The sequence below is a fragment of the Lichenostomus cassidix genome, chromosome 10, assembly GCF_008360975.1.
Source record: "Lichenostomus cassidix isolate B80296 chromosome 10, HeHo_3.0, whole genome shotgun sequence".
Lineage (NCBI taxonomy): Eukaryota > Metazoa > Chordata > Aves > Passeriformes > Meliphagidae > Lichenostomus > Lichenostomus cassidix.
Genome location: NC_139491.1, coordinates 11,920,260 through 11,947,525, shown reverse-complemented (window position 1 = coordinate 11,947,525; position 27,266 = coordinate 11,920,260). Strand labels below are relative to the sequence as shown.

General features: G+C 41.0%; 1 protein-coding gene across 8 annotated transcripts in view; it reads left to right on the top strand.

Moving 5' to 3' along the window:
• MYO5A (myosin VA) overlaps window positions 1-27,266 on the top strand; it is a 97,821-nt gene that overhangs the window by 7,549 nt on the left and 63,006 nt on the right. For all 8 annotated transcript variants that reach the window (XM_085070661.1, XM_085070660.1, XM_085070657.1 and 5 more), the window contains exons 2-4: window positions 13,026-13,136; window positions 14,179-14,350; window positions 19,353-19,497. In XM_085070661.1, the coding sequence (XP_084926787.1) occupies window positions 13,026-13,136; window positions 14,179-14,350; window positions 19,353-19,497 (428 nt within the window). The remainder of the gene's footprint in view (window positions 1-13,025; window positions 13,137-14,178; window positions 14,351-19,352; window positions 19,498-27,266) is intronic.

Sequence of the window (27,266 nt, the reverse complement as noted above, 5' to 3'; positions counted from 1 at the left end):
TTTGCTTGGCTGGTTTTGTTGCGTGTGCTGGAAGGTGCAGAGGTTCTGTCTGCTCTGGTTGTGTGCTCACCGTAGTGGAGCAGTGTTTACTACTGCATGCACCGTGCTTGACTCTGACAGTGAGTGTTGAACATGTGGCTGAGGGCCAAGGAGCAGAGTTTGGGCAAGGCTTGTTCCTGATGCTTCATTAGCAGGCTACTCGAATGAGGTGAAGCAGCAGAATGCACCTTCTGCTTGTCTTCTCTGCCACTGAAACAGCAAGGAAGAGCTTCCTATCTGTCCTTAATAATAGGTGGTTGTTGTTGCAGGAAAATACAGTGTTACAGTCAGAAATAAACCCATGATTCTTGGAAATTAGCACGGTGTCTGTGACATTGACTTTTTCATCAAATTGTGTTCTTCTGCTTATTTCCATGGGCCATAACCTCACTCAAGATATGCTAGAACAGGGATGTGTCTAAGAGCTTGACTGGTTCAAATTGGTATCAAAACTTTTAAGTAAGTGGAAGTGCATTAGGCATGAAATTAAACCTGTTATCTAAAAGTCACGGGAGACAGAGAAAATTCAAACTGTTTTGAATTCTCTGGCTTTTTGTACAGTAACTTTCCCTATTGCTGGCTTTACTTCAGAGCTGAAACCACAGTGCAGAGTTGTATGATTGGGTTGCTAAGGCTTTGTTTACCAATGCTAATGGCAAGGCTTTTGGTGACTCTCCTGGCAGAGAGCAGTGCTGCATGCCTGTGCCAGTGCCACCCTTTGCTTAGGACTGCATCATTTCCTCCTTGTTCTCAGTGTTCCTTGGCTGTGCCTAACCCTGAGTTTGCTTAAGCCTGATTCTGCAAAGATTTCTCTTTATCTTGTGTGCGTAATCACACATTGCTTAATCTTATGCTTTTAAATTGAGCACGTCAATCTGAAAGATCAAACCTTTTATTCTCTATTTCTTCTTATGGTAGGGAAATAACTTTGCTGTCCTATAGCTGTTAGGAATGATTTGTGCAGGAAAACAAACTAAAACATCCTAGTGATGTCTCTTGTCAAGTTCTCTGAGGAAAGCTCTGTGTATGCAGCATTGCAATGAGTTAGCACCTGTCTACTTAAACCCCAGTTTTCATGTTTAATAGGCAGAGTGTATTTTCAGCAGAAGCTTCCACTTTCAGGACCCTGCCATCTCATGGTGCCACTCATCTTTTAGCACAGTCCATAGTTTCAGTTTGCTCCAGGCATCAGCCTAATGTGAAACACTGTGTGAGATGGATAACCTGGACTGCCCAGCACTGCACAAACATGAAAACTCAGTTACTGAGCTGATGTTCTTGGTGATTTTGGGATCTTCCTGGTCATCTGGGTCATAATCTGGACCTTTTCTCTTGCAGTACAGCTGCTTTGCTTGCTGCTTGCAGCTAGTTGCAGCTTTTAGTAGTTTGTTTCTGTGTATCAGTCTGTTTATATACAAATAAAATATAAAGAAGAGATCAACGCTGTTAAAACAGTTTGTGTGTGTTCTGCGTGTTTTGGTTTTTTGTTTGTTTTTTTTTAAGAGGCTAAGTAGTTAGTGTGGTTACATTAGAAAGTGCCTTCCTTGCTGAATTGTGGGTATTAAGATGCACCAAGGGAAGCACAGGAAACATTAGGCACTGCTAATGAAGTTTAAAGACTTCCCTCCTGAATGTCTGTGGATTGCAGATACTGACCCAACTTTTAATGTATCTGCAAACTTTAATGTAAATTTTGAAGAAGGTGCAAATGGAGTACTTACAGAAGCAGAGATGTTCTGTGTTTTACATCTTCTGTTCTCCTTAGTGGCATGGATTTAGTTTCTTTGGCCTGCTAGTCAGGAACAATAGCAAGATCTTTCCCTGAATAATAATGCTATGGAGGCACTCAGCACTGGGGTAAAGCTTCTTGAAGTGTTAAGGGAGAAGAAGGTACAAACATAACACCAAAAAACAAGCACAAATGAAAAGTCACCATGATCATGAACGATTTGAGGGAGCAATATGAAGATTAAACTGGAAGAGAATCAGTCAGGAATGCAGAATACAGCTATACTTTTGTGTCTGTCAGCTCCATGCTGTTTGGTGAAAGTTGTAGCTACCTTCTCAACATCTTGAAAGCTGTTGCATTTCCCTCACTGCTCATCAAGTCTCCTCCATTTTTGCTTTTTCAAGGTGCTTCAGGTGTGGCTGTAGGTAGGTAAGGCTGTTAGGGTAATTCATATTGCCCCTGGCAATTAGCAGATGTGCCTTGCTGAGTTATTTAGCTCTTAGGAGGCAGTGGGGAGGGTTGAGAGCAGACTCTTCCTGGCTACTTACACCGTGGTCTGATGAGATCCCTCGCTGTAAGATTAAATGTAAAGGCTAAAGCAGCATTGCTTTGAAGAGCTCTCATTCTGTGTTTGTAGCAGTTAACACAGGGTAAGTATGGCACATGATTTGTCTGGTTGTTTTCCAGGGTTGCTGTATGGGTAGATGTAAACTGCATGTTCCTAGTTTGACAGTCCTAAATTAGGAAAAACAGGGACTTCTCATCTGAGTGATGTACATACCCATGGGTATGAAAAATCATAAACTCTTGCTCCAATTACCAATGGCGTCCTTGAGTTCTTCCCTTTGATTATCACAAGACAAGACAATTTTGCAACTACTTGGTGATTTACAGGAGGACACTCTTGTGCTTTGTAGAGCCAGAGAAATAATCTAAAAAATACTATGAGTCAGTCTAACAATGAGGGAATTCATTGCCCCAACATGGCTTGTCACACGTTACTCTCTGCAGACTCCATGGGTTATTCATCAGTATCTTTAAAGCAGATGACCTCAGTTGTTTTGCTGAGGAAACCAGAGAGAGAGATTCCCAAGTTGCCTTATGAGTTAGTATACACCAACACAAGAGATATGGAAATATGTTCCGTGGAGATTGAGCCTATTTTGTCTGGGAAGGAAACACCAACTGCCTCTGAAAGTGCTGAAAATCTGTGTTGCAGGAGATATGGGATGGAAACAGATGTTTTAGAGTGTATGTATGTTAAAGTAAGTAGAATATGTTCAGTTGTTTTCTTGATTTTAACATAGGCACATAGGTCTGTATAACTAAGCATATAAGTACTTATTAATATCATAGCATTACAGTACAAGAATTTATTGAGAAAGATTTAAGGTAAGTGGAGTTTGGACTTACGATCTTGGAGGTGCATAAAGAAGACTTTTTCAAACATGCCAGATGCTAAATTAATTGTTTAGGAGATTGCCTCACTTGGAAAAATATCTGCAAGAGGAGAAGCATTTGCAGAAGTTGTTAGAATTTCATGTCAGAGTGCACTTTTTCCTTGTGACAGTCCTAAGTATCAGAAATATAAAGCTGATGCAGAATTTTTGCAAACAGTCAGGATGTGTCTGGGGTGCTCACAGCCAGCACAGCCTGTGTGGGGCTGGTAAGGGCAGGGCTGAAGGTCCAGGGGAAGAAATGCTGCTGCTGCTCTTGTGGGGAATTTCCGAGAGCAGCTCTGTGGCTACTAACCCCAGTTCTGCTTTCACAGCTTCCCCCAGCTCTTGTGGAGGAAGAGCAGCTCTTGGGGAGATTTAACTCTGCTCACTGGTTTTGAGTTTGAGCTTGCTGGGTCATTCATACCAGGTCACTCTGGTTTCTTTGTGTGGCGACTTGCTGTTAATTACTGTTAATTTCCCATGAAAAGGTGGTAGAACTAAATATGGCTTCATCAGATGTGCTTCACTGGAGTCAGTTTGCTGTTCTAGCATAGCAGAAAGGTGTCTGTGGTGTGGGCTGGTCCATGATGACAGCTGTGGTCTGGGTTATCCAAGTAAAACTAGTTCTCCCTGAATAACTCAAGCCAAGTCAGTAAAAGTTCTGTTTTAATGATGCAACTACATCTCAGCCTGGGGCTTCTGTGTTGGCCTAACAAAAAATACTCATTTAATCTTTGATTTTTAATTGGTGTAAAACACCTTAAATTGGTGTTTTACTTTAAATGTGACTTTTTTGAGGGGCTAGGATTAAGTAAAAACAAGATGGTGCTTTTGGACTTGAGCTCAACTTTACAGAAAGACACTCAGAGAAGTACAGCCTTATCTACTATCAAATATATTACCTTTCATTTTTAACTTTTAAATTAAACTTTCATTTGGGTCAGCAATTGTCCATGCTCCAGGTGTCTTACAGATAGCAGCAAATGTGGCCTTATTGCACCTCTGTGAGCCAGGTGAGCAGGTATGGCTCCACTGCTCCTTTCTCAGTAAGTCCTTGTTCCAAACCGTGTTGCTGTGGCACAGCACAGCACATCTGTCTGCTCACTACAGCCCTTGCTTTTCCCGTCCTGCATGAGCAACTACTGGGTACCCCAAATAATGTCCTGGCAGCACTGCAGATGGCTGTGCTGAGGCAGAGACACTGAGACTGAAGGCAGTGCTTGGTGCTGGGTGTGAACCACAGCTGGAGCAAAACTGGGGCTGCCCATGTGCTGGGGGCAGTGATCCAGGGATTCTCTCTTCTGCCTGGGAGGTTTCTAGAAACTTTGGGGAAAATCATTGTAAAAAGCGTCTGTGAGATCTTGAATCCATCTAAGAACTTGACAAAGTGAGATCAGCATTTCATTGTTGACATCAGCCTGAAAAATGCGGAAGAAACAGGGAGGTCTGGACTGAATTTGTAGCAGGAGTCTGGAAATTATGTCTATTTCTGCATTTAGTTAGTTATGCTATCAAGTCTGTATTATGACTTGCATCATCCTAATGTTAAAACAAAATCCTGCAACCACTTGTGTTATTTGCCCTTACAGTATTTGTGTTCTTCAGTCTTCAATTTAGATACCCATACAGATAATTGTGACATATTGAATATTTTTTGTATTCTTAGGTGTAGGCTTTGTAAAAGTTTTTAAATTGGAGCAGTGTTCACTGTAAGCACACAAATGAAATCATGCATCCTTTTCCTGATGCTCTTTCTTCAGTGCCATATGTCTCATTAGCTTAATATTCAGGGTAACTGCAGTTGTTCCATTTCCCCTTAAATTTCTTGTGGCCACTCTTGTACAATTCTTGTAACATGTTTTTCAGGTTGGATGAACTGTGAGTTTTAAGGCAGACTTATAATTAACTTCTTTTTGAAATCAGTAGCGTATAATTCCTCATTGGCCTTCATTCTGGTGGTATGGATCAAAATGCAATACAACATTCACCTCTCTGTGTGGGTATGACCCCAAATGAAATTTTATATGAGTCAGAGTATTTTCCTGTCACTCAGTCTGGGGTAGGCGTCACACTTCTGCTCAGTGTTTTTGCAGCTCTTCTTGTGGTTATTCAGCTGGTTTGTGTCTCAAGCAGTGTCCAGAGCACTGGTGGTTTTGATCTAGCAGTTACTGCCATCTCCTCTGAAGATCCTTCAGAGCCACATTCATTCCTTTGACAGGTATAGAAATCAAAACTCTTCCAAACACAAAATTTTCTTCAGCATTGTTGTTCCTGTGAATATGGTCTTTTAAGCCCTGTTTGCTTTAAATGAACATTTTTTTCTATGAGAAGCATACTGAATTAAACGAGAATAGCATACTGCAGGAAACAAGAGAGCAGTGCTGCTGTCACAGAGGGTTTGTGGTGGGTTGTTACCCTGCAGGTTTGCTGATGCCTGCTGGAATATGAGGTGTCCTGTGGGCAGCTAGGGAGCCTCAGGGCAGAGGTGCAGGAGCATCATTCTGTGCCATCCTGGGTAGCCTCACGGCAGTGGCAGGGACAGAGGGAGGGATGTGCTTTTCTTTTAGCAGACTGGCTGGGCCACTTGGAGAAACATGCTTCATTTTTCTGTAATTGATCAGATAGCCTGGATCAAGCCCTCTCAGCAGCATCATGTAGGCAAATCCAGGGTGTACCCAAGCATGTGACTTGCCATCACTGCCCAGCTGTGGGTTTCAGGGGTGCTGCTGGCACCACACAGTAAGCCAGAGAGTACAAGAGGTAGCCATGGCCACTGGCTGAGGATGGCTGGCTGCTTGGGGAGGGTGGAGAGGAGCCTGTGAAAGGAGATCTGTGATTGCAACAGGAGCTAACAAGAGCTGTTCCCGCATGCAGCAGCTCAGGGGGAGAATGGGCAGAATTTTGATAGCTGAAGTATTGTCTGGGTTAATAACAGCTGATTATAAACCACATCTGTCTCCCTCTGTACGACATTTTGAAGAGATGGTCAAGTACAATCAGCATAAAATGTAGAAAGCTGTGTTTTTAAAGATGAAGAAAATGCACAGCTTTTAAACATTTCATGTGTTTTAACTCCTTAAAAATGTTTCTTAGGAAAATTTTATCAATTGCAACCTTGGAATATAACTCTTCTTTGATAGATTTGATAATTTATAGTAAAACACTGAGTTTTTTGGCCTTGATGTCAGGCCCAAGGTGTAGATTTGCAGAGTGATAATTTTCTCTGAATTTCACTGTGTGTAGATACCTGTGATTGGGATTTAGCTTTTTTTGCATCCCTTTGAAGTAAGGTAAAGTTTCAGCTAAATGTATGTCAGTGGACATTTTTCCAGTGGCTGAAGATACAGATCTTGCTGCAGTGATTCTGTGTGGGATGCTGATAGTTTTTGATTGTACCTTGTACAATCTAGGCATGTTTGGCAAGTGACATACAAGTTGCTTTTGTTGTTGCAAGTCCCCAGGCCCTAAATACAAAAAATGCTTAAAAGAAGGAAAGGAAGGAGGGGGAGAAAAAAAGCTTTTATACCCTTATGATTCAAATGTAGTGGATATTTATAGGGTAGATGAAATACTCAAGTACAACAGACTTTTTTTCATTGAGCTGTAATTCAAGGAATTTCCTTGTGTATGGTGAAGGATGCAGTGCCTTACCTGCATAACTGAGCCAAATTTGCAAACCCAAAATCAGGGGTATGGAAACTCATAGGGGTGATATCTTAGGGGGTAGCTCAGAGCCTGGGTCACTGCTGTCCCCTGGATAGTGATGTGAGCTCTGCTCCTGGCTGGGCAGGGAATCCCTATGAGACAGAATAACATGGGGCTTTTGATTTTCTGTGAGGTGAGCTAACTGTGTGGGATTGTTGTTCAGATAAAACATTAATATGAATTGTCACTTGTGTTTCCTGTATAAAATGATAAAAATTTCTTTTTAAAATATTTTTTCTAAATATCAGGCCTTAAACTCAACAAGAGGTTTATAAATGGCTGTTGCTGAGCAACAAGACAGAAAGTCACAGAAAAAATTGCTGTTTCTGATGGGTGGCACAAATTTTAGTGGTTTCAGCAGTGGAAGAAACAGAACCTCCTCCCACCTCCTGTGTGAGTGATCATGATCTCTTTGTAGGAGATCCAGGTTGGTCAAGTTAAGACTTGTGTTTGCCTGTTATTCATCTGGCTGTCAGTCTGCTTATGCAGATCTTATAAAAACTAAACTTCACTATTTCAAGTATTTCTGGGCTCAATTTTATTATCTTTGGTGGTGGCACTGTGAACCAAGCATAGGGGAAAATATAAAGCTGAAAGGAAATTATTCTAATAGCATCAAATTGTGTTTTCAGAGTAGCCCCAGCCAAGGAAATCCCTTGGCTCAGAAATCCTTTTGTAATAACTTTGCATTTTGCATAGATGAGTTCAATACTTCTGCAGTGTGAACTCTGATGACTTTGTGCTCTGTTTTGTTGTTATACCTTCCTAGCAGAGACACTTTTCTTTTTCCAGCCCAACAGTGCAGCCTGCTCTCTCCAGTTGGCCATGTTCAGTCAGCAACAAGTTCACATTGAATAATTTTGGTGAAATTTGGCTTTGGCTTTCACCAGCTGTTGCTGTTCTGCTGGCTCCTTCAGCTAGTGCCACCAGAATTGACGGTGTCTCTTTGATCCAGACATAAATGAGCTGCTTTATTCCTACCCAAACCCGAGGTCATTCTTGACAGGGAGGGGGGCAATGTCTAGCCTATTCTTTTCATGTGAAAGACTGTGGCTTTTGAGGCTGTTTGTAAATAAAGAGAGAGATGATCTCTGCTGGAGTGAAAATCATACAAGTTCACCTGTATGGGTAGATCTTGCTGCAAAACTAGGGACAGCTTTCTCTGAGCTGAAATGTCCTTTTTCTTTCTACTGTGTAGATCATTTAATGAACTCTTCCAGCTCTTACCCAAAGAGCTGTTGAGCTGGGAAGATAGCTGTATCTCCTCCTTCTGTGTTTGTGGTTGTGCAATGGAAGTAGAAAACTATTTGCCTGCTGACGAGACTGCTGAGCCGCTTGCATTGCTAATTCCGTTTTGTCAGCAATGTCAATTAGTACTTCAAGAGGTTAATATCTCAGAAGAGAGGCTTTGTGAGTCATATGGTCTCATTTGATAGATAATTATTATAGTCTGCTGATTTCTTCATGTGATCTAAGATGAAATCATGAGGTATGACAGAATACTGTGATTTTCTATTGTATTTTCTTATTATGTAAAATTGTAGTAATCCAGCCAACCTTCTGACCCACCAGTAAGATGTGAAAACTGTGTTTGTTTTCTGCCATGAAAACAAACTGTTTTCTGCTCTTTTAATTGCTTTATAGATATCAACAAACTATTGCCCATCTTGTCCTTCCTTGAACGAAGTATGGTGCTCCACACTTCCAGGGGATTCTGGAGATGCTGGGTTTTTTATGTTGGTCTCCTGAGGCTGGAAGAGAGTCTAGGCAGGAAACTGTGATTTGAAACAGTCCTCTCATTATGCATTTAATTATTTATTTTTTCTTCTGAATTCAAGGGCATCTCATCTGTATCCCTTCTATTTTCATTCTGACTTTGAAAGCAGTCTAGGTTAAGCAGTGGTCCTGTGGCTGCTGGGCTGGAGGTATCCTTTGTGGTAGGGTGGGAGGATACACTGCATGTCCTCCTCATGCCTCTTCCTGTCCGACGCCTCCAGAGAGGAGAGGAAGTCATCAGTGTTGAGCCAGTCACACCCACAGAGGAAGGACAACAATGATACATGGATGGCAAAGCTCAGTTTATTTGAGCCAAATCAGTGCTGAAATATAAGTGCAAGTGACACGAGTGGTAAGCTTGGGCTGACATGAAAGGTAGTTATGTAAAATTTAATTTCATGACCTTTCCTTGAGTAAATTATACTTGCATCTCCCCTGTCAGAAGTTTTATTTTGGTAGTTCAAAATTTGCCTTGAACTACCACAGAGAGTAATGTGTTCATGGATCATAATCAGGCATGATTTAACTAAAGTTCATTTGATTCTTGCTGTAATTGATATTGTCATTTCAGTGCTAGAATTTTAGACACCATTTTTAAACTAAAGTCATTTTTAAACTAAAATCTCCTTCTCTTTTTGGAAGGCTGATTTGTAAATCAGTGTCTAGAAGTTTATATAATTTTAGCCTTATTCTAGTGTTGTCCTAAACTCTATTTTATGTACTAGCAGATAAAGAGGGATGGATAGCAGATGCCAGTGTAAAGTATTTCCCAAGAGAGGCCCTTGGTCCTCTGTCCACCAGTGTTGGTACTTTGTTTTCCTCTATAGGGTTGGATCCCAGTAAAGGCTAGGCAGCAAGGAATTTTAGTATCAACTGATTATATAAAAGATAACATGAAAATCTCATTTTGCAAACCATTCTGCTAAGTTAATGAGGTGAGAATGCTGTGGAATGATTCAGTACTTATAATTAGGAACATCTCTCTTTTTCCTCCCACCCATTCCTTTTACCAGGTGTTTTCTTTGGCAGGGATTTTAGGCTAGGCACTGATGCTGGAGATGAAAACCTGCAGCCTAGCGCTCATAGGATGGCTTTAATATCTGTAGGGTTATGTCACAGAAGGTTCAGCTGTCTGTAGTAGCTCAGTTTCTATGGTGATCTGTTTTCTGCTTTCTCTTTCCCTTCTCTAGACAGTAGAAAATGTACAGTTTTAGCTGTATAAATTAAAGATGCCTATTTCATGCAGCCATGGATCACATAGTTAGAAAATGCTATGCAGCTTTTGCTGCTTCAGGTTAACAGCATTTGTGTCTGTCTTTCTTAGGTCAGGAAACTTTGCTTTGCGTAGCCTAAAGGAAACCAGCCTGCTGGTTCTTTTTGTTAGACAACATTTAAATGCTTTCCTCTTTCACATTTTCTTTGCTTTCTGTTCATTTTCCTTGGAAGGAATATCCAGTCAGAAGTATTGGGGATGGGGAGCTTCTGCTGCATCTTGGGGATGGAACCTAGTCAAAGTGTGGTATGGATTCAGTCTTCAGCTGTGTCTGATGCTGGAGCATCTTCTGTTAAACTGAAAAAACTTCCCTGATTTCTGGCAGGGTTTTGAGTTTTAGCGTTTTGTTTCAGGGTTTGTTTTTTTATTTTTGACTAAAAGAGGTCTGTGAACAGGTGTAATTGTGGTATGTTAGGATATATGGAGTTTATGAATTGTGGATTTTATTATGTGAAATTATGAAATTGTGATCTGAAATTAGTAGTATATGAAATCATGAGTTTATGGTTTGTGAAGTTTTACGGGGTATCTTTTGTTTAAAACCAAATGGAAAGGAAAGAAAACATTGTTCCTTAGTATGCTGCTCTGCTTTAATACTGCAGCTCTACTGTCAAGTTCTGTTTAATTATTTTGGAATTATTTTGTGGTTTCTCTGGCTTTGTACTTGCATTGCACATATAGTTGTTAGCACAGACCTTTGTTTCAGCTCAAAGTTTCTTGCCTTGTGAACTGGGGATACAGAAGGGCTGAAAACAGCTAATCCAAGTGCCCAAACCATGCCTTCTGCTGCTACTTTCCTCCATTGTATCCAGTGCTCTGTGATAGGAGCACATACTGAACATTGTTTTGGGGATCTTCCATTTTTCAAATAATTTATCTCTTGTGGAGTGGGGAAAAGATTAAATAATTAACATAGTAACGCAGCATTTTAGCACTGAAAATACTAGCAAATATATATGAAACCAACAAAGCTCAAAGGTAAAAATAAGCCACACAAGCATAAATTGGCTACACAGAGCAAAGCTTCTTGTCTTTGTATGAAGCTTTGTATAAAGGTTCTTAGGGCTGGCATTAACACCCAGTGATGATGGAGAAAAGCCAGGTGTTGCAGCATGACATAGTGTTTAGTGGGAATGATGAAAGTGAGTTGTCATTTATTTATTTCATTATTTTTCTCCTTTCACTCAGTAGAGAGAGTTGGTTTATGTGTGGGATGAGCTTTTCAGGAGTTCAGGAGCTTTTGGGATGAAGGCAGGGCTTTAAAGGCTGCCATGTGTTAAGGGTGAAAGGCATTGATTTAGGCTTTTGTACTGTTCATGTGCACTGTTCTTGAGGATCATCATGAGTATGGGAAACAAATTGCTTCCTGAAATTTAAAACTATTCCAGGCACTGGGGCTCCCTGGCAGTCTCCAGCTGGGCAGGTGAACATCCCTTGTCTGGGCCAGGGGCTTCATGGATTTCGCTCCCCAAACACTGCTCAACACATTTTATCATGCAACAAGAAAGCAATATGAAGTTTTTCACGAAGTCTTTCAGAAAATCCCTAGCAGAAACAAGCAGTTTGTAGTGTTCTGTAGTGGGAAAACTGGGTTAATAAGGGGGACATGTTGCTGTTGGACCACTAGTGGAGTGAAGAGTCGAGACCTCTTGGGTGTTAGCAAAAGGTCTGATTTTATTATTTATTAACAATTTATATAGACATCAGAGGGCTGTTTGGATTGGACCAATTTAATCCTCCCCCCAGGGACTGATTGGCTCAGGTGTGAACGGCCTGTATCCAAAAAGCTGTTTCAATAACATAAAAGCTTTATCTTTATATATAAAACATAGAAAAAGAAAAGTTCCCATGGGAAAGAATCTGTGTAGCCACAAGCAGTTTGTAGTTTTCTGTGGTGGGAAAACTGGGTTAATAAGGGGGACAAAAACCCTTCAGCATTCTTTGAGGGAGAGGAAGCTACACAAAAATAAGTTGTGTAAGATTAGGTAGTGAAGCTGTATGACCAAATGCAGTTTTCTCTGCCATCAAATGCCATGCTTTGACAAATCCATTATAGTGATTTTGAAATAAGTTAGTGGAGTGAGAGTGTTTTGCAGTGAGGTGCATGACTGCACCTCCAGAGCCAGGAAGCTGTTTGTTTGTGAAGGTGGTGGGTGTGGTGTGATCTCAGTGCTCTCTAGGCATTGCAAGAGCATTGATTCAGGAGCTTTAATACATTAAAAATGTCACAGCCTTTCCCTGGTTCTACTCAAGAGCAGTTTTCATGTGTGTGTATTTGCATGTCCATGTGACTGTATAAGTAACCAGATGGTTTCCCTACATGTTTAACTGATTCTTGAATATGAGGTAACCATTGCATCTTCACTCATTTGAAAATAGGAATATTTTTGCTGTTTTTGAAAACAAACTATATGTTTGCACTGTGTTACTTTTATGAACAAAGTTTGTGTGAAAATGGTCATTGAGGGGAATTTGGTTTGTTGGGGTTTTTTTCTGTTATCTGGAGGCCTTTTCAACCAAATATTTTCTTTTTTTTTATTTTGACATTCTGGATATAATCCATTTTAAACTTACTCTGTACCTACAGAGGAAAGAGCTTTTAACACTGGATCAGGCAGCTTTGCCTAAATTAACACAGATGGGCCAAAGTGTTCTCTCCGGGAAAAAGAAAGGCAAAAATGGCTGTATAATGTTATGCTACAAATGCATTTAGAACCTATTCAGAAGAGTTACTCCAAGTAATTTTTTTGGATAGCCAAATTTTTGTAAAATTCTGAAAACATTGTTTTTAATTTTTTTTTGGTTGATTTTTAGCATTGAACGTGTATCTTGGGATACCTTTTGCATGGAAAATGCCTTTTTCTTCCTGTATAGGCAATAAAATTATGCTTGTGTAGCTGTTTATCAACAGAATAAGTTATTCACCTCAGATGTACTAATTAACTTGCCTCTTGCTTAAGGGTTTGTCTGTTAAACATGTATTAAAAAAAATTAGCGTCATGTATATTGATGGTTTAATTATAGCGCAACAAAAGCTCACTGATGTTTTGCTGTTGTTCTGCAGTATGCCAGGGTTTGGATCCCTGATCCAGAGGAGGTCTGGAAGTCAGCAGAACTTCTCAAAGATTATAAACCTGGAGATAAAGTCCTACAGCTTCGACTTGAAGAGGGCAAGGTGAGTCTGTGTGTTTGTAGGCTGATATTCTTGTTCTCAGCCACAGATTGATGTGTCTATTGCAGGAAGCTGTATTGTCAAAATGTATCTGCATTTCAGTGTGTGCAATTGGTCTTGTCCAGTCACTTCCTGCAGCATTTTTTTGGTGTGATGAATTTTACTGTTTAGTTCCAAAAATCAATTTTGCCTTGTTTTTAAAATAAATTAAAAAGCAGTTGCTTTTATCCACTGCCTATTATATTCAGTTGCATCATCTCTTTCTACTTACGCCATTAAACCTACAACCCTGGTTTCCTCTTCCAGGGAGACAGGGTTGCTAGGAGAACTGTGTTGCAGAGAAAGAACTGTGACTTTTGAGTTGAGCATAACCATCATAAAACTAATAAAGATGAAAAGGGCAAGGATTAAGGACATTACAAAAAAGATGCTGTGTACTGTGTTGAGAAATGATGACATGTCTATGAAAAGCTCACATCCTTCTAGTTGTATTTTTTCATGGAAATAGCAGGTAAATAAAGTGCTTTTAGTTCTAGAGACAGATGCAATTACATCTACATTAGAGATTAATTTATATCTGAAAAAAAAATCTGTGTAGCATTTTTTCAGTTTTTGTGCTCTTCAGGATGTTCTGTCAATGTTCCCATGTTGTGTTACTGCGTATGAAGCTGGCTATAGATTGGTGGGAATCTGCTTCCTCTGCCTGTTCCACTCAAGAGGAAAACAATAGAGAAAAGCTGGTTTGATTTATGATACAGTGTATTTGGGTTTATCTAATAAAAAGATAGGGCAGCCAAAGCACAGGGGTTTGCTTAAGTAATAGTCTAAAAAGATGGTATCTCTGTACAGTTTCCCATTGTATGTGTAGAACACCCTTCTGGGAAACTTCAAATGACTTTTTTGGAGAAAGAGCTGCTAACTCAAATTGAAATCATGCATTGTGTTTTTTTACTTTGGGCATGTTTTGCTGGGAAGGAGTAGTTGGAGGGGCTGAATGAGGGAACCTAAACAGCAGGTCTTGCAAGTGTGTCTGTTTGATTTTCAGGACCTAGAGTACAGCCTAGATCCGAAGACGAAGGAGCTGCCGCCGCTGCGGAACCCTGACATCCTGGTTGGTGAGAATGACCTCACAGCACTGAGCTATCTCCACGAGCCTGCCGTCCTGCACAACCTCAAAGTCCGCTTTATAGACTCCAAACTCATCTATACCTATTGTGGCAAGTACTGTCTTTTCACACCATCATCTTTCCAGAGAATGCCCTAGGCATGGAAAGGAAAGTTGTTTGTTGATATGTTTGCCTTTAACTTAAAATGATTTAATGATCAGGCATGTTGGACTATTAGGGAAATCCCTGTGTTTGTGGTCATTAAGTGCATCAAGTAGACTTGAGGGTGTTGAGGTTCAGGGAAAATTGACTTCACTGTGTGTTCCTCTAGCTCCCCAATGGACTCTGTTTATAAAATGTCTATTCAGCTATTTTTGCTTCCCAGTGGGATTGCTGTCTGGTTGGTGTTCCCCTTAGGCTTACTCAGATTGGTGTGGGTGGGAAGGGGTTCACATGGTGCAGGTGTAAGAACTGGCCTTGTTCTTTGGTGGATTTGTTGCCCACCTATAATTGCCTACCTCTGCACTAAGCTCCTCCATCTCTTTTGGAATACATCAGTTTATTTTCTTTTTCATGTTTTCGTATCAGAGCAACTACAGAAGTGAATTTGTAACAGTTCATGAGTCAATGCTTGTCTTAGCACAGTTACAATTGATCTTGGTTTTAAAAATAACATTTAAGTCACAGCAGAGGTTACCCAAACTTGTAATTGCCTGTGGTATTTTCAGATGGCCAGAATGGAGGAAATTTACTTTAATGATCACTTTATTATAAGTGCAAAATTGCAACAGAATGGTCTGTTTGAAAAAAAAACATTGTGAGGTAGTTTAGGTTTCAAATTTAGATTTGAAGCTTCTGGGCTTTCTTTCTTTGCATGTGTTTCTTTTAAATCTCAGTGTTTAGTCAAAATACAGTACTAGCTTTTAACACAACTTCAATAAGACAAGCAGCACGTTAAACACGTTGAGACGGACAGACCGAGGCATTAACATCCTGCCACATTTGGCTCACTCTGGCTGCTCCTGATCTGCAGATGCTTGGCAGAGCACATCTGTTCCCAGTCCTCTCAGCAGTGACCAGACCACAGGGGACTGGATCAGACTTTGTCATCCCCTGCTTGCAGCCACTTCACTCCCATAGGAGTGAGTGGTGATTCACACATCTCATCCAATCATGCAGTTGAAGCACAGAATAATTTAGGTTGGAGGAGACCTCTGGAAGTCTGCAGTGAAGCTTTCTACTTATACAAATCTGACTAGATCAGGTTGCTCAGGGCTTGGACCAGTCACAGGATCTGGGTATTTGAGTATCTCCAGAGATGCCTCTCTGGGCAAGCCCTGCTGAAGGTGCATGTTGTGGGCCCAGCACTGGGAAACCACCTCAGTTCCCCCAGTACAGACATGATCTGTGTTTCTCTCCCAAGTGCCCCCACGGCAAAGCTCAGGTGTGAAAGGGCTTTTGTGCAACTGGAGCCTCATGGCCTGAGCTTGGAAGGGCTTTTCAGTCTCACTTTTGTGGTCTCCTAACACCACCATCCCCCTCCCCTCAGGCAGCCTGCCTGGGTTGTGTTCTGGCTGTGTGCAGACAGGCTCTGTGGTGAGCAGCATTTAAGAGGCTTTCAAAAGGAATGTGCTGTCTGGTGGTTGTGTTTTGCTGTGTTTGGGAAAACATGAAAACAGCACATTTCAAGTATTCCCCAGTGCAGCTGGGGTTGTGGTTCTGGCTGGTTTTGTCATGTCTCCTGGGTCTGGGAGGCCTTTGGCTCTCCATGGATGGGTCTGCCAAAGGGCCTGGGATGGTGGAGCTCAGTTGGCTGATTTCCTTCCAAACAAGACCCAAGTGATTCTGGGAGCTGCTTGTGTGCTTGTTAGAAATGTGTGGATCCAGTAGTGTGGGAGTTCTTGGTGCTCAAAGAGAAGGAGGTGTTGGAGGTTCAGCACTGCTGAGGAGTGTGGTGTGCAGTGGATTTATTCACCTGGGGTGTGGGCAGGTGTATGTTGTTTTACAGGCTAAGGAAAACAGAGTTGGTTTATCAGCCTCTGAACACCTGATCATTTGGCCACAGACTCCACCTTTCAAATTCTCCATTAGTTCCCATCCTGACTGCAGGTTACTTCCCCTCTGCAGAGATTATTGCCTTGGAGCTTGGCCTGAGGGAGGGACTGCATTTGCCTCCTTAATGTGACTCTCACATTAGCCAGGTTAGTTTAAATACCCTGTGAAAGTGGTTTGAGCTAACCCAGTTTGTGCAGCCCAAAGGAGACTAAAACCACTTCAATCCATCAAGAGAATCACAGTAACATCCTCAACAGTAGAACCTAGAACTGGAATGCATAGATGGATAGGTGTCCAGGGCCCTAAAAATGAATTCAACCATACTGTCTTAGTGTAATTCTTCAAATGGGTATTAAATTCTTTAAAATTTCACTTTGAAGTAATTCAAAATTTTAAACAGAAAACCTCCTGATTTCTTAATTTCAAGTCAGCCTTTCACCAGCAATTCAGAGGTGATTTATAATTTTGCTTTACTGTTTGAAATATGAAATGAGGAATTAATGAATTTGAAAAGTTACAAAGGAAAATTTGAATGCTGACATGGAAAAACTACTATGGCTGTGATGAATACTCAGTGAATATTGCTGGTTAGATCAGACTAGTAAAAAATACTGTCTGCTATGCAGGAGAGCAAACTTCAGCTTAAATTAATAAATTACTTACGTTTATGTCCAGTTTGGCCACAGATGGGTGAGTACATTCCAGATAAGAGTTAGATACACTTACTTTGGGCGTATGGAAGAAGAATGGCACAAAGAGTAGCCAGAGTTCAATTTAGTGTAATTGTAGGAACAAAACCACACATAAATCTGATTTAGGAAAGGCCATATTTCTTAAAATAGTAATATGATTTAGTGGAGATAAATAGAAGTTATATGTAAATTAATCTGGATTATAGCCCTGTGAGGCAGACTGATTTCAAAGTTCTACAGAGAGCAAATAATTCCTAACTCACTTGTTTCGGTTATTTGCAGATGGTAGTTGCTTGTAGATTTTGCAGATTGCTACTGAAGTTAAGTGTTTTAATATACTGGAGACTTGTCACGGGGCTGCTTGTTCCCAATTCAAGGGTTTATTTTTGCCAGCGTAGCCAAAAGCAGGAGGGAATTGTCGGAAGTCTCACACAGATTTTTGTAACATCTCTTTGATGAGGCTTGCAAGCCTGAGAGGCTCAGCTCAGTGGTGTGCTGTATTTTACTTTTTGCTACTTTTTCTAAGGGCAGATGTTAAAAATTGACACGGAAAATATTCCTCGAGTGCTGTAGTACTGAGGTTGCTTCCTGTCCCTAACCCCACTCTTACTTTTTGGCTGATCATGACAGCATTAGAACCTGGCATAAATGTTTATAGAGATTTTTCACTGGAGCTCCTGAGTCATTTCAGTGAAGTCGTGGCTGATGGAAAAACACTGACTCTGCTCACATGGGCGTGTCGAGACATAAAACTTGCTGTGTATTTGAGGAAATAGATCAAGGTCTCTCAGATCTCTCTCTAAAGCATATTCTCGTTTAATGTTTTTGCTATGGTTTGTGCTTGATCTATAGATGCATGAAAGGGTTTAAAAATTGGTTGATGCTCCCAGCAGCAGTGCCAGACTGTAGATGCTTTCATTTCCCTTCTTCCAGTTTTTCCATGGAAAATTTCTTAGACATCACAGCACTGTAATCTGCACAGAGCAGAGAGCTGGAATCAGCACTGAGGAAGTCTGTGTGAGTAAGAGTGGATTTCTGAGTAAATTTAGAAGCAAGTTGAGTGCTATGGAAACGCTTCTGGTGCAAGTTCTTCAGGGATGGATTGTAAAGCATGCTTGATGTAGTCACCGTGCAACCATCTGCAACTGCATTGGCACACTTAAGCACCAAAATACATCTCTGTAAGAAGGAATTCTGGTTTTAAAATGCCCACAGTTAAAATCAGAGGAGTTCTTTCTCCCCCTTTTCGCCTTGTCAAGGTGAGGAGGTCTTGCCATGTCAAGAGGCACAGTATGCCTGTCACAGCTGGGTCTCACATGGCAGTGATGAGTGCTTCCACCCCTGCATGGAGCAAATAAATGTCCCCCAACTGGTGTAAATGCTGCAGGAGAGAAGGGTGTGAGGAGTCTTTGTCAGATTATCCCCGTGGGTGGAGCAATCCTCATTTCTCATGAAAAAGAGAATTGTCCCAAAAGCATTTGAGGTCTCACTGTTTGTGGCTAGGAAGTTTGTAAAGAGTAAGGCTTAAGTTTTCCTGTGCAGGGAGAGTAAAAGAATGGCATGAGTTTAGAAGTGCTGTAGTGATGAGTGGTGTTAAAAAAACCCCAAATATGTGTTTAATTGGTATGGAAAAACTAGAAAATGGGAGGTGTAAGTACACACACAGATTTGTCAGATGAGGGTGATGTGATGCCTTCTAGAGCTGTAATTGCCTAATTTCCTGACATGACTGAGTATTGTTCTGTGTCAGCCCTATGAAATATGTCTGCTGTTTGTTCTTCTTATCCCTTTGACCAGGAGGTTGTCCTGCCTGGCTGGCAGAGATGCCCTGGAATCCAAATTGCACCGTGTCTGTACCTCATTGCTTGTTACAAAAACTGAGGATGTTATTCTTTCACAACAGCTGAAGGGTTAACACACTTCACATACCAAAGTAGCCGTCAGTGAGACCATGTAGTAGTTATAATTCACAAATTACAGCGTCCTTGGTAATTCAGAGTAACACACAGGGAAGTACAGAACATGTTCATTGGTTTACTGCACTGAACAGGCAGTATTTTAAGTCGACTCATGCTGAATCTCTCTGGTTTATGCATGTTAGCTTTAGAAAAGGCAGATAGAAAGAAAAAGTAAAAAGTTGTCCCTGATGTGTTTACCAAAGCAAGACAGAAGTAAGCTCTTGTGACATTTCATGTGTGCAAAACTGTGTTCAGAATAAATATGTTTTGAAGTCAGTAATATCAGATTGTTATTCTTTAGTTAATATTTTTAGAAAGATTAGAACAACAGTTATGTTAAAGCCATTTTAGGTTGGGTTTATTTTGAAACAACTATTAATAATTCCTTTCGTGTAATTTCCTTTGTAGGTATTGTTTTAGTGGCCATAAATCCTTATGAACAACTGCCTATCTATGGCGAAGATATCATCAATGCCTACAGTGGCCAAAATATGGGGGATATGGATCCACATATCTTTGCAGTGGCTGAAGAAGCATACAAGCAGATGGCCAGGTTTGTAGACCAGAGTCTTGAAGTCATTGTTTTTCAGAAAGGAATAAACCAAAGTTTCTGGCTGATGCTCTTCTCTTTAATTTATAGCTTGTGAAATATTTTGCAATGTCTGTATTTTATCCAGTGGTTTTGTACATTTCACAAGGGGAGAAATTGCTTAAGTCAGTGAACAGAAAAGCTTTATAAATGCCGTGGAGATCATGGCCACTGACAGTTACCAGGAATTACCACAGATCTCGTCAGTCTTTAGGTCTAAAATTAGCCCTGTGCTTTATATGATAATGTTTTTTAAATTTGATTAGCCGAATAAGGCGATACTTTTTAATCATAGGTGGATCATTAAAGAGAAAAGTGCCAAGTTCTTAGCTGTTTTGTGTTTATATGTGGTACTGACAAGAGAAAAGAAATCACTGGGTTTATGAGCTATTATAGGCTGCTGGTCATGTCAGTAATGCCCCAGCTACATAATCTGCCTGTGGCTGTTGTTGACTGGAATTAAGAGGGAGCAGAGGGACGATTGCAAAGAGCTCCTGGAAACTGAGTCTCTAAGGACACTGTAACAGCTGTGCAGGAAATCCTCATTTCTGTAGCTGTTGCGTCAAAATGAACTTGTCACCCAAGGGCAGTTGATTATCAGGAACTTCTTCCCCTTTGCCCCAAGAGCCTGCAGTTGGGGGAGCTTTTGAAATGCTTCATTCTAGACTACTGTGTGGTCTTTGGTTAACGAGATGCTCCCTGATATCCTTGCTGGTTGGCTTCAAGCTATTGGTATCGTTTTCCTTGTTGGCAATACAGCTCATGATCCAATTAATCAAGTAAATGTGTAAATATTTCTGGATTAATTGTGATGGCCCTTAAGCTATACTGCAAGTGGGGGAGGCAAGGGGAGAATGGATTGAAAGTCATAAAATCTTCATGTTTGAAATCAGCTATCTGTTCATTCAAGAATCTATATGAGAACTAGAATGATAAAATGTTTGTCACATGCATATGTGAATACAGTGATCCACAATACCCAGGTAATAGATAATTTCAAAAGAAAACAGTACAGTGCAACATTTCATGACTTAGGGCAATTGCAAAGGGCGAGTGTTTCAAAAATACCCTTGTCTGGGTTTAACTCCAGCCAGCAACTCAGTATCATGCAGCCACTTGCTTACTCCCTCCTTCCCCAGTGAGATGGGGAAGAGAAACTCATGGGTTGACATAAGAACAGGTTAATAATTGAAATAAAGTAAAATAATAGAAAATAATAACAACAACAATAATAACAATGAAAAGGAAAGTGAGAAAGAAGAGTAAAACCCAAGAAAAAGAAGCAATGCACAGTAAAATTGCTCACCACCCGCTGACCGATGCCCAGCTGGTCCCCAGGCAGCCATCAGCTGCTCACAGCCAACTCCCCTCAGTTTAAATACTGGGCATGACGTTCCTTGGTGTGGAAAATCCCTTTGGCCAGTTCAGGTCAGCTGTCCTGGCTGTGCTCCCTCTCAGCTCCCTGGCAGAGCAGGAGAATCCGACAGGTCCCTGACTCCAGGTAAGCCCTGCTCAGCCCCAGCTGAGGTGTCAGCATTATTCTCATACTAAGTCCAAAGTGCACCAGCTGCTAGGAAGAATATTGCCTCTATTCCAGCTGAAGCCAGGACAGCTCCACACCCACACTGTTGAGTGGCCTTACTTCCTTTCTGCCCAGAAAATAGCCATATAATCTGGTGTGGAAATACAAAGGCAAAGCTGTGTGTTATGACAATCGCGTCTTCTTTTTGTCTCTTCCATCACGGCTGTTTTAAAAAAACTTGGTGCTCAAGTCCCTCTAAAAGCTGTGAAACATAAAAATTTATTAACCTTGTGTCTGAGGCTTGGTACAGTGGCCTGAAATTATAGTCAGTGATGGCTGTCATCCAAATTCATGGAATTTTTGTTCTTAATATTAAGCAGTGGAAGTAAGAGGTTGGAGAGGGATCTCCACTGGCTGACTAACCACTGTCTGAAGTGGGCTTGCCTCTTACTGGTGCTGCAGTGTCAAATTGCTGGGTCACCTGTGTTCTGTGAGCTGGAGCCTGGGCAATGGAGATGTCAGTCTGCCACCACTGGCATTCTTTGCCATCAGGAAGACTCAGGGGGCTGAGATTTTGGCTGGAGTTTCCTCTGTGGCTTTTCCTTTTTGCGTTAATTACCTGCTCTTCTGCTCTCGCTGCACCCTCCGGCAGTTCTGCTGGCCTGAATAACAACAAACTAGATGCTGTAGGAGTTCCTTTTTGAAACAAATGATGAGAAATTGTATAACTATGGAGATTAGCTTAAATAGCCCTTTTGAATTATTTAATTAATTACTTTTTGTGTCTGCATGTTATAAACAATTTGTTATTCTTTTATGACTGACAGTACGTTCATAGTTGCAAAATGAAATTTGGGCACACAATGCAACTGAAAATAATTTCTCTACACTGAAGTAACAATTTAATTGTTTTAGCTTTTCAGTGTTTATTTCCTTTTCTATTTGTTTTGGGTTTTTTTGGCTTGTTTTTAAGAACTTTTTCTGTCATTACAACATACTGGTTTTCCTCATTGAATTTAGTTTTCTATTGCTGCTTACAGTTATGAAATCCCACCCTTTAACTTCACTGGTATTTTCTATACTCTGAGAAAACAACCTTTTACTCCTGAATTATGAAGTTAGAGAAAGAAGAGTTCAGTTTTGCATTTCTACAGCTGGCTATTTAAAAATGAAAATCAGATTGTCTGGGGCTGTTTCATTAACACTTTAATAAGTGTGTTGCATATTCATATGGTAGCTAGTCATATGGCATTAATCTGCATTTATGTATGTAATTGGTGAGATTTATTTTTTCTTGTTTCTTTCCTAATCTTTCCTAGCTCCATGTTTAAATAATCACTGGAATAATTAGTCATGATGCTCCTATCCTTAAGGCTTCAGTGAGCTCTTCTAAATATTTATTCCTTAGGCCTTCTTGTTAATTTATAATTTAGTGATTTAGAATTTGTTCTTTCCAGCTTCGTTGCTTCATCTACTGCGGCTGACAAGCTCCATCCATGGTTATAACTAAATGATCTCTGTAGCCTTCTTCAGCCAAAGAAAATGGCCCATGGCAGAAATCTGGAAAGCCAGTGATTAAATATTTGCATTGTGTTTTCAGAAGAAGTACAGTGCCAAAATGTTCACCACTGGAATGACAGGGATGGAGCTCACATCTGGCTTGTACACCAGAAATGATACACAGCAATTGTTTTGGGTTAATTGCAGCATGAAGCAGCACATAAAGATACCTCTGCATGTGACATTTTCTGCCTGGTGGGAGCCAAATGATGTACCTGCTGCTGGGGAGCAGTGGGCCTGTTTGAGCATCCTTATTCCTCTTCCAGCAGCACTTCTGGCACCACTTTCCACTGGAGGGTTAGTGGAAAGGAGCATGGTTTGTGTTTACCCATAGCCGACAGTGCAGTGAGTGGTTACTGTTTGCTTGGTAGCTTCTTGTCTCTTTTGGTGCAGGAAAACGTGCACAGATCTTCAGACTAATCTCACTTTGGATTATTTCTTTTCTTTGCCCCCTTCCCTTCTCTTCCTCCCTTGTCATCTGTGTCTTTGTACCTTTTTCCTTTTCTCTCCCCATCTCCTGCTGCTCCTCTGCACAGACTGACAGCTTTGTTTCCAGCACCTTTCCTCTGCTGTGCCTAAAATAAGCAATGATCTAGTTTTACACCTGCACTTACATTGTGTTAGGGTTATGAGTGCTTCATACTTAGCAGTAACTGTATTGGTTTGGGCTGTAGGAGCCTGCAGACTGCAGATGTGAGGGTTTGGAGCAGATCTCTCTGTCTGAGGAGTGTGTCCTGGTGGGAGGGAGCAGGATCACTGGGATGGGGATGTGTCTGCATGGCTTTTGTGCAGAGTGGTTTGGTTCTGCAGGTACAGCTCTAACAAGCTGTGCTTTTGGAGAGAGCTCAGGGTCTCTCTCCTCACTGATAGGTGTGTTGTCCACGGATAGTTTGCTCCATTTGAGTGAATATATCCAGGTTTGGGACAATGTTTAAGGCCGATGAGTGGTTTAAAAGGTAGAAAGTTATTACTGAAGAATATGTTTTAGTCCCAGAAGTATAAACCTCAGTGTCAGCACATGGGTGTTTGCATGTGTTGAACCCTTTGAACTGCAAAGCATGCAACTTCTGTTTGTCAGTATTTCCAAATTATTAACAAAAAACCAAGTTCAGTCTTTAGTTACACCTCTGTGGTAACTATGAAAATTGAGGGAAAGCTTCAGTTGGCAAACATTTTATTTCCTATTTTTTGAAAACATTACAACTTCAGTAGGGATCATAACCATCAGCAGGTGCAGCTCATTTTCTGTGTAATATTCAGTAGAATATTCAATACATTTTAAACTCTATGGTTTGCAGGAGGATGTTGATGATTATATTATACTCTTCAAACTGTTAAAAATTGCATTAATGTATGAGACTTACGATTATCGGTTTCCTAACACTATTAGGGAAAGACCTTCAAAATCACTCCTTCACAGGATTCTTTCCCCTGCCTAGTAAGGGTACCTTGCAGTAATTAAGATAATGTATTTTTTGATCAGCACTTTGTTGGTCTGATTTGTTCCATCCTACTTGTGGTTCATGACAGGTACAGCAGATTCAATTTAATAACTTCAAGATTTCCTTCTGAGTAATTAGTAAAGTTGTCTAGCATTGCTCCAGTTGAAAGTAACCTTTGCAAACAGAATTGCATACTCATGAGATCCATACAAACCTTAATAAACACCAGTGTGGAAAACACCACATTTTAAAGCATCAATTTCCCAAGTTTTGCTTTTTCTATTTGGACAAAGTATAGTGATTTATTCTGTGGTACTACACATCTTTTTCATTAAATTGCCTTTAATAAGCAGGCTGCCTCTCTGTTTTGTCAGCTTTTCAGCATGTGTCTGGTGGCTTTCACCTACAGGAAGATATTTTTCTATCACTTTTTGTTCAAAAGGAAGTTTGGTGAGCTGATGAGTAGGTGTTTTGAAAGCATCTTTACTGACAGTCTCCAGTTATCCAAGGCATCCCAAGATGATGTCCTCTTATAAAAATGCACATTTGATCAGCTGCTGCTTTGCTTCTGAGTGTCTGATAAAATGATACTGTATTTTCCCCTGGCAGAAGGCAAGGCAGGGATGAGTAGCAACCTGCCACAGATCTGTGTCCAGTTATGGAATGAGAGCCTGCTGTGGTGGGTGCTGGACAAACATACAATGGCTTTCTTCCACTTACAGCCTTGACACAGAACTTCCTGAATTAAGTATCTACCTTGAAAAGATACAGTATTTCTGGGCCTCTATTGTTGGGATGCCAAAGGCAAAATTGTCCTTTCTGATGAGATGATTTTGGAGTAGTCTCTTATACTTTGACATTTTATGGTGTTAAAGGTACAAGATAGCAGATGGGGGGATCAGTTTGATATAAGGGACCTACCTGTCTAAGCAGAGATTGTTTTTAGGCAACAAAAGGGTTAACTATGGTTGTAGCTGGAAGCTGGAGTTCATGTGAGGTGTCCTGCTGGTAGCTAAGCAAAGAGCTTTCCTAAACTGTTGCAGGAGTGACCTCTGACTAATCCCTAGATAAATCAGTTGCATAGTGCTGGCTCATCTTTGTGCTCCTCTGGAGTGCAATCTGTCATGGGTTTGCAGCATGTGCTGAACTCAGTTTTCTTCATTTGTATGTATTGGGAGATGTTACTGACAATTCATTATCTTTTCACCTTTTGACATTTTTACAATCAAGAGCTGTGTTTCCTGGATGCAATTATGATGACAAGTGGTGCATTTTGCTAATTAAAAAAAAAAAAGTACATCTTCTGGTTGTGAGAGTATTGCAGAATGCTTTTACCAAGCTGTTGTTGAAGAGAAACAAAGATTCTGAAGAACTTGAGCTGTTTTGAAGTGGCTGAGTTTGTAGCTGGAACAGACTCACGAGAATTCAGGTTGTGAATAATAATATTTCATCTTTGTTTCACATGTTCTGTGAGCAGATCCCAAAGTTCTTTACAGGAGAGATCAGCATCATTATTTCCATTTTATAAGTGGAAGCAGATGTGGGGAGTGGGAGGGCAGCTTTGGTGAGTTCACCAAGGTGGCAAAAGGAGGGCATTGAGCCCCTGTATCAGAAGTGCTGGTCCTGTGTCTGGGGCCTTGATGACACCAGCTTGACAATAAAATATGTGAGGATAGAGTATGTAACTGACAGTTCACTTCAGTTCAATGCTTTCGATGTACAAAATGTGCAAATGAGCATGCTGCATTTTTCATGCCCTCCTTTCCTGCAGCATTAAGGGGTCTCTGTGCCAGGTAACATCTATTGCATAATAACATTTGTTTTCACTGAAGGTTTCATGTGTTCCAGGCACTTTACAAGCCTTACCAGAGTCTGTCTCCTCTAATAGTTGTGTATCAATTTCTGCTTGTATAGAAGACAAGGCAGAGGTGGTGTGCTGTGGCCATACCTGGATCAGTACTGAGCTTCCTTTGCTCAGAATATCCTCTTTTCTCCAGCAGCTAAAGATGTCAGGGAGAAATGCTGTTAGGCTTGAAAGAAACAGGTTAAACTGGAAATATATTTAGAAATGTGATTAAAGAACATGGTTTATTGGACTGATGTTTCATGCTTATTAAAAGTGAATGATTTTACAAGGAATTAATTTGCTGCTTAGTCAGGAGCATTTGTTGTGACTCAAGGTTGCAGCTGAAGTATTCTCTGAATTAACATGTGACATCTGTGAAGGTTGGGATGTGTCAGCCTAGAGCATGTTAGATCCAGATAGTCAGAATAAACCAGTGGATACAGGTAAAGGTGGAACAGACCCAGAAATGTGGCTGCTGTTCTCTGCTTTCTTCTGGGGCAAAACACTTGTAACTCACCTTTTCTTTTCCTGTTCCCCCATCACACCTCTGCAGAATGGTTCAGAGCACTGCAGTTTCTGATAATAATCCTTGGTGTTTACATAGCACTTCCCACATTCTGGGTGTTCTACAGCAGTTACCTTGTTAATCCACACACCAGCCCTTTGAGGGGGGAAAAAATAAATTATCTGTGTCAGGCCACACCTTTTGGGATGTGCCAATACAAGTGGATTTGGAGGCTTCAGCTCTGGGAATGCCACGGTGACGTGGCTCTGCAGGGAAACAGGGGCTGTGCCTGCTCTTCAAACACCACTGCAAGAAGGAAACATTGGAAAATGAAGGGAAAGGGTGGTAGGACTGAAGGTAGAGCACTTCTCAGGTCTGCCTGGTTGCAGGGAAGACTTCTCCAGGGAAGGTGACCTGCCAGGGAGAGCAGCTGAGCAGCTGCAGAGAAGGGCAAGGTGTGCTTGTGCAGCGTGGGCTTGGAAGCAGTTGGAAAGTAAGAAGACAAAGCAGGGGAACTTAACCATTTTAAGGAGGTCACCAGCCAAATCCAGAAACAGGGGGTAACAGAATTTGTTTAAGGCTGTGAAGAACTTTGTGATTAAAATAGTTTATTCAGAAGGTTGATGAAGGGCAAGATGTTGCCTCCTGCCCTCAATGGGAGAGGTGCTGGGAAGGCAGCCCAGAGCTGGCTGCTGCTGCTTTCCATCAGTCCAAGAGCATTAGAAAACTGCTGAATGAATTCTTGTTGGTTTATTTATTTATTTATCGAACAGTTCAATTACTTCTGTTTGAAAAGCAAATCCTGGGTTTGTAGAGTTGCCAGGTTCTATAATGGCTCCTAGCAGATGCTGCATGCCC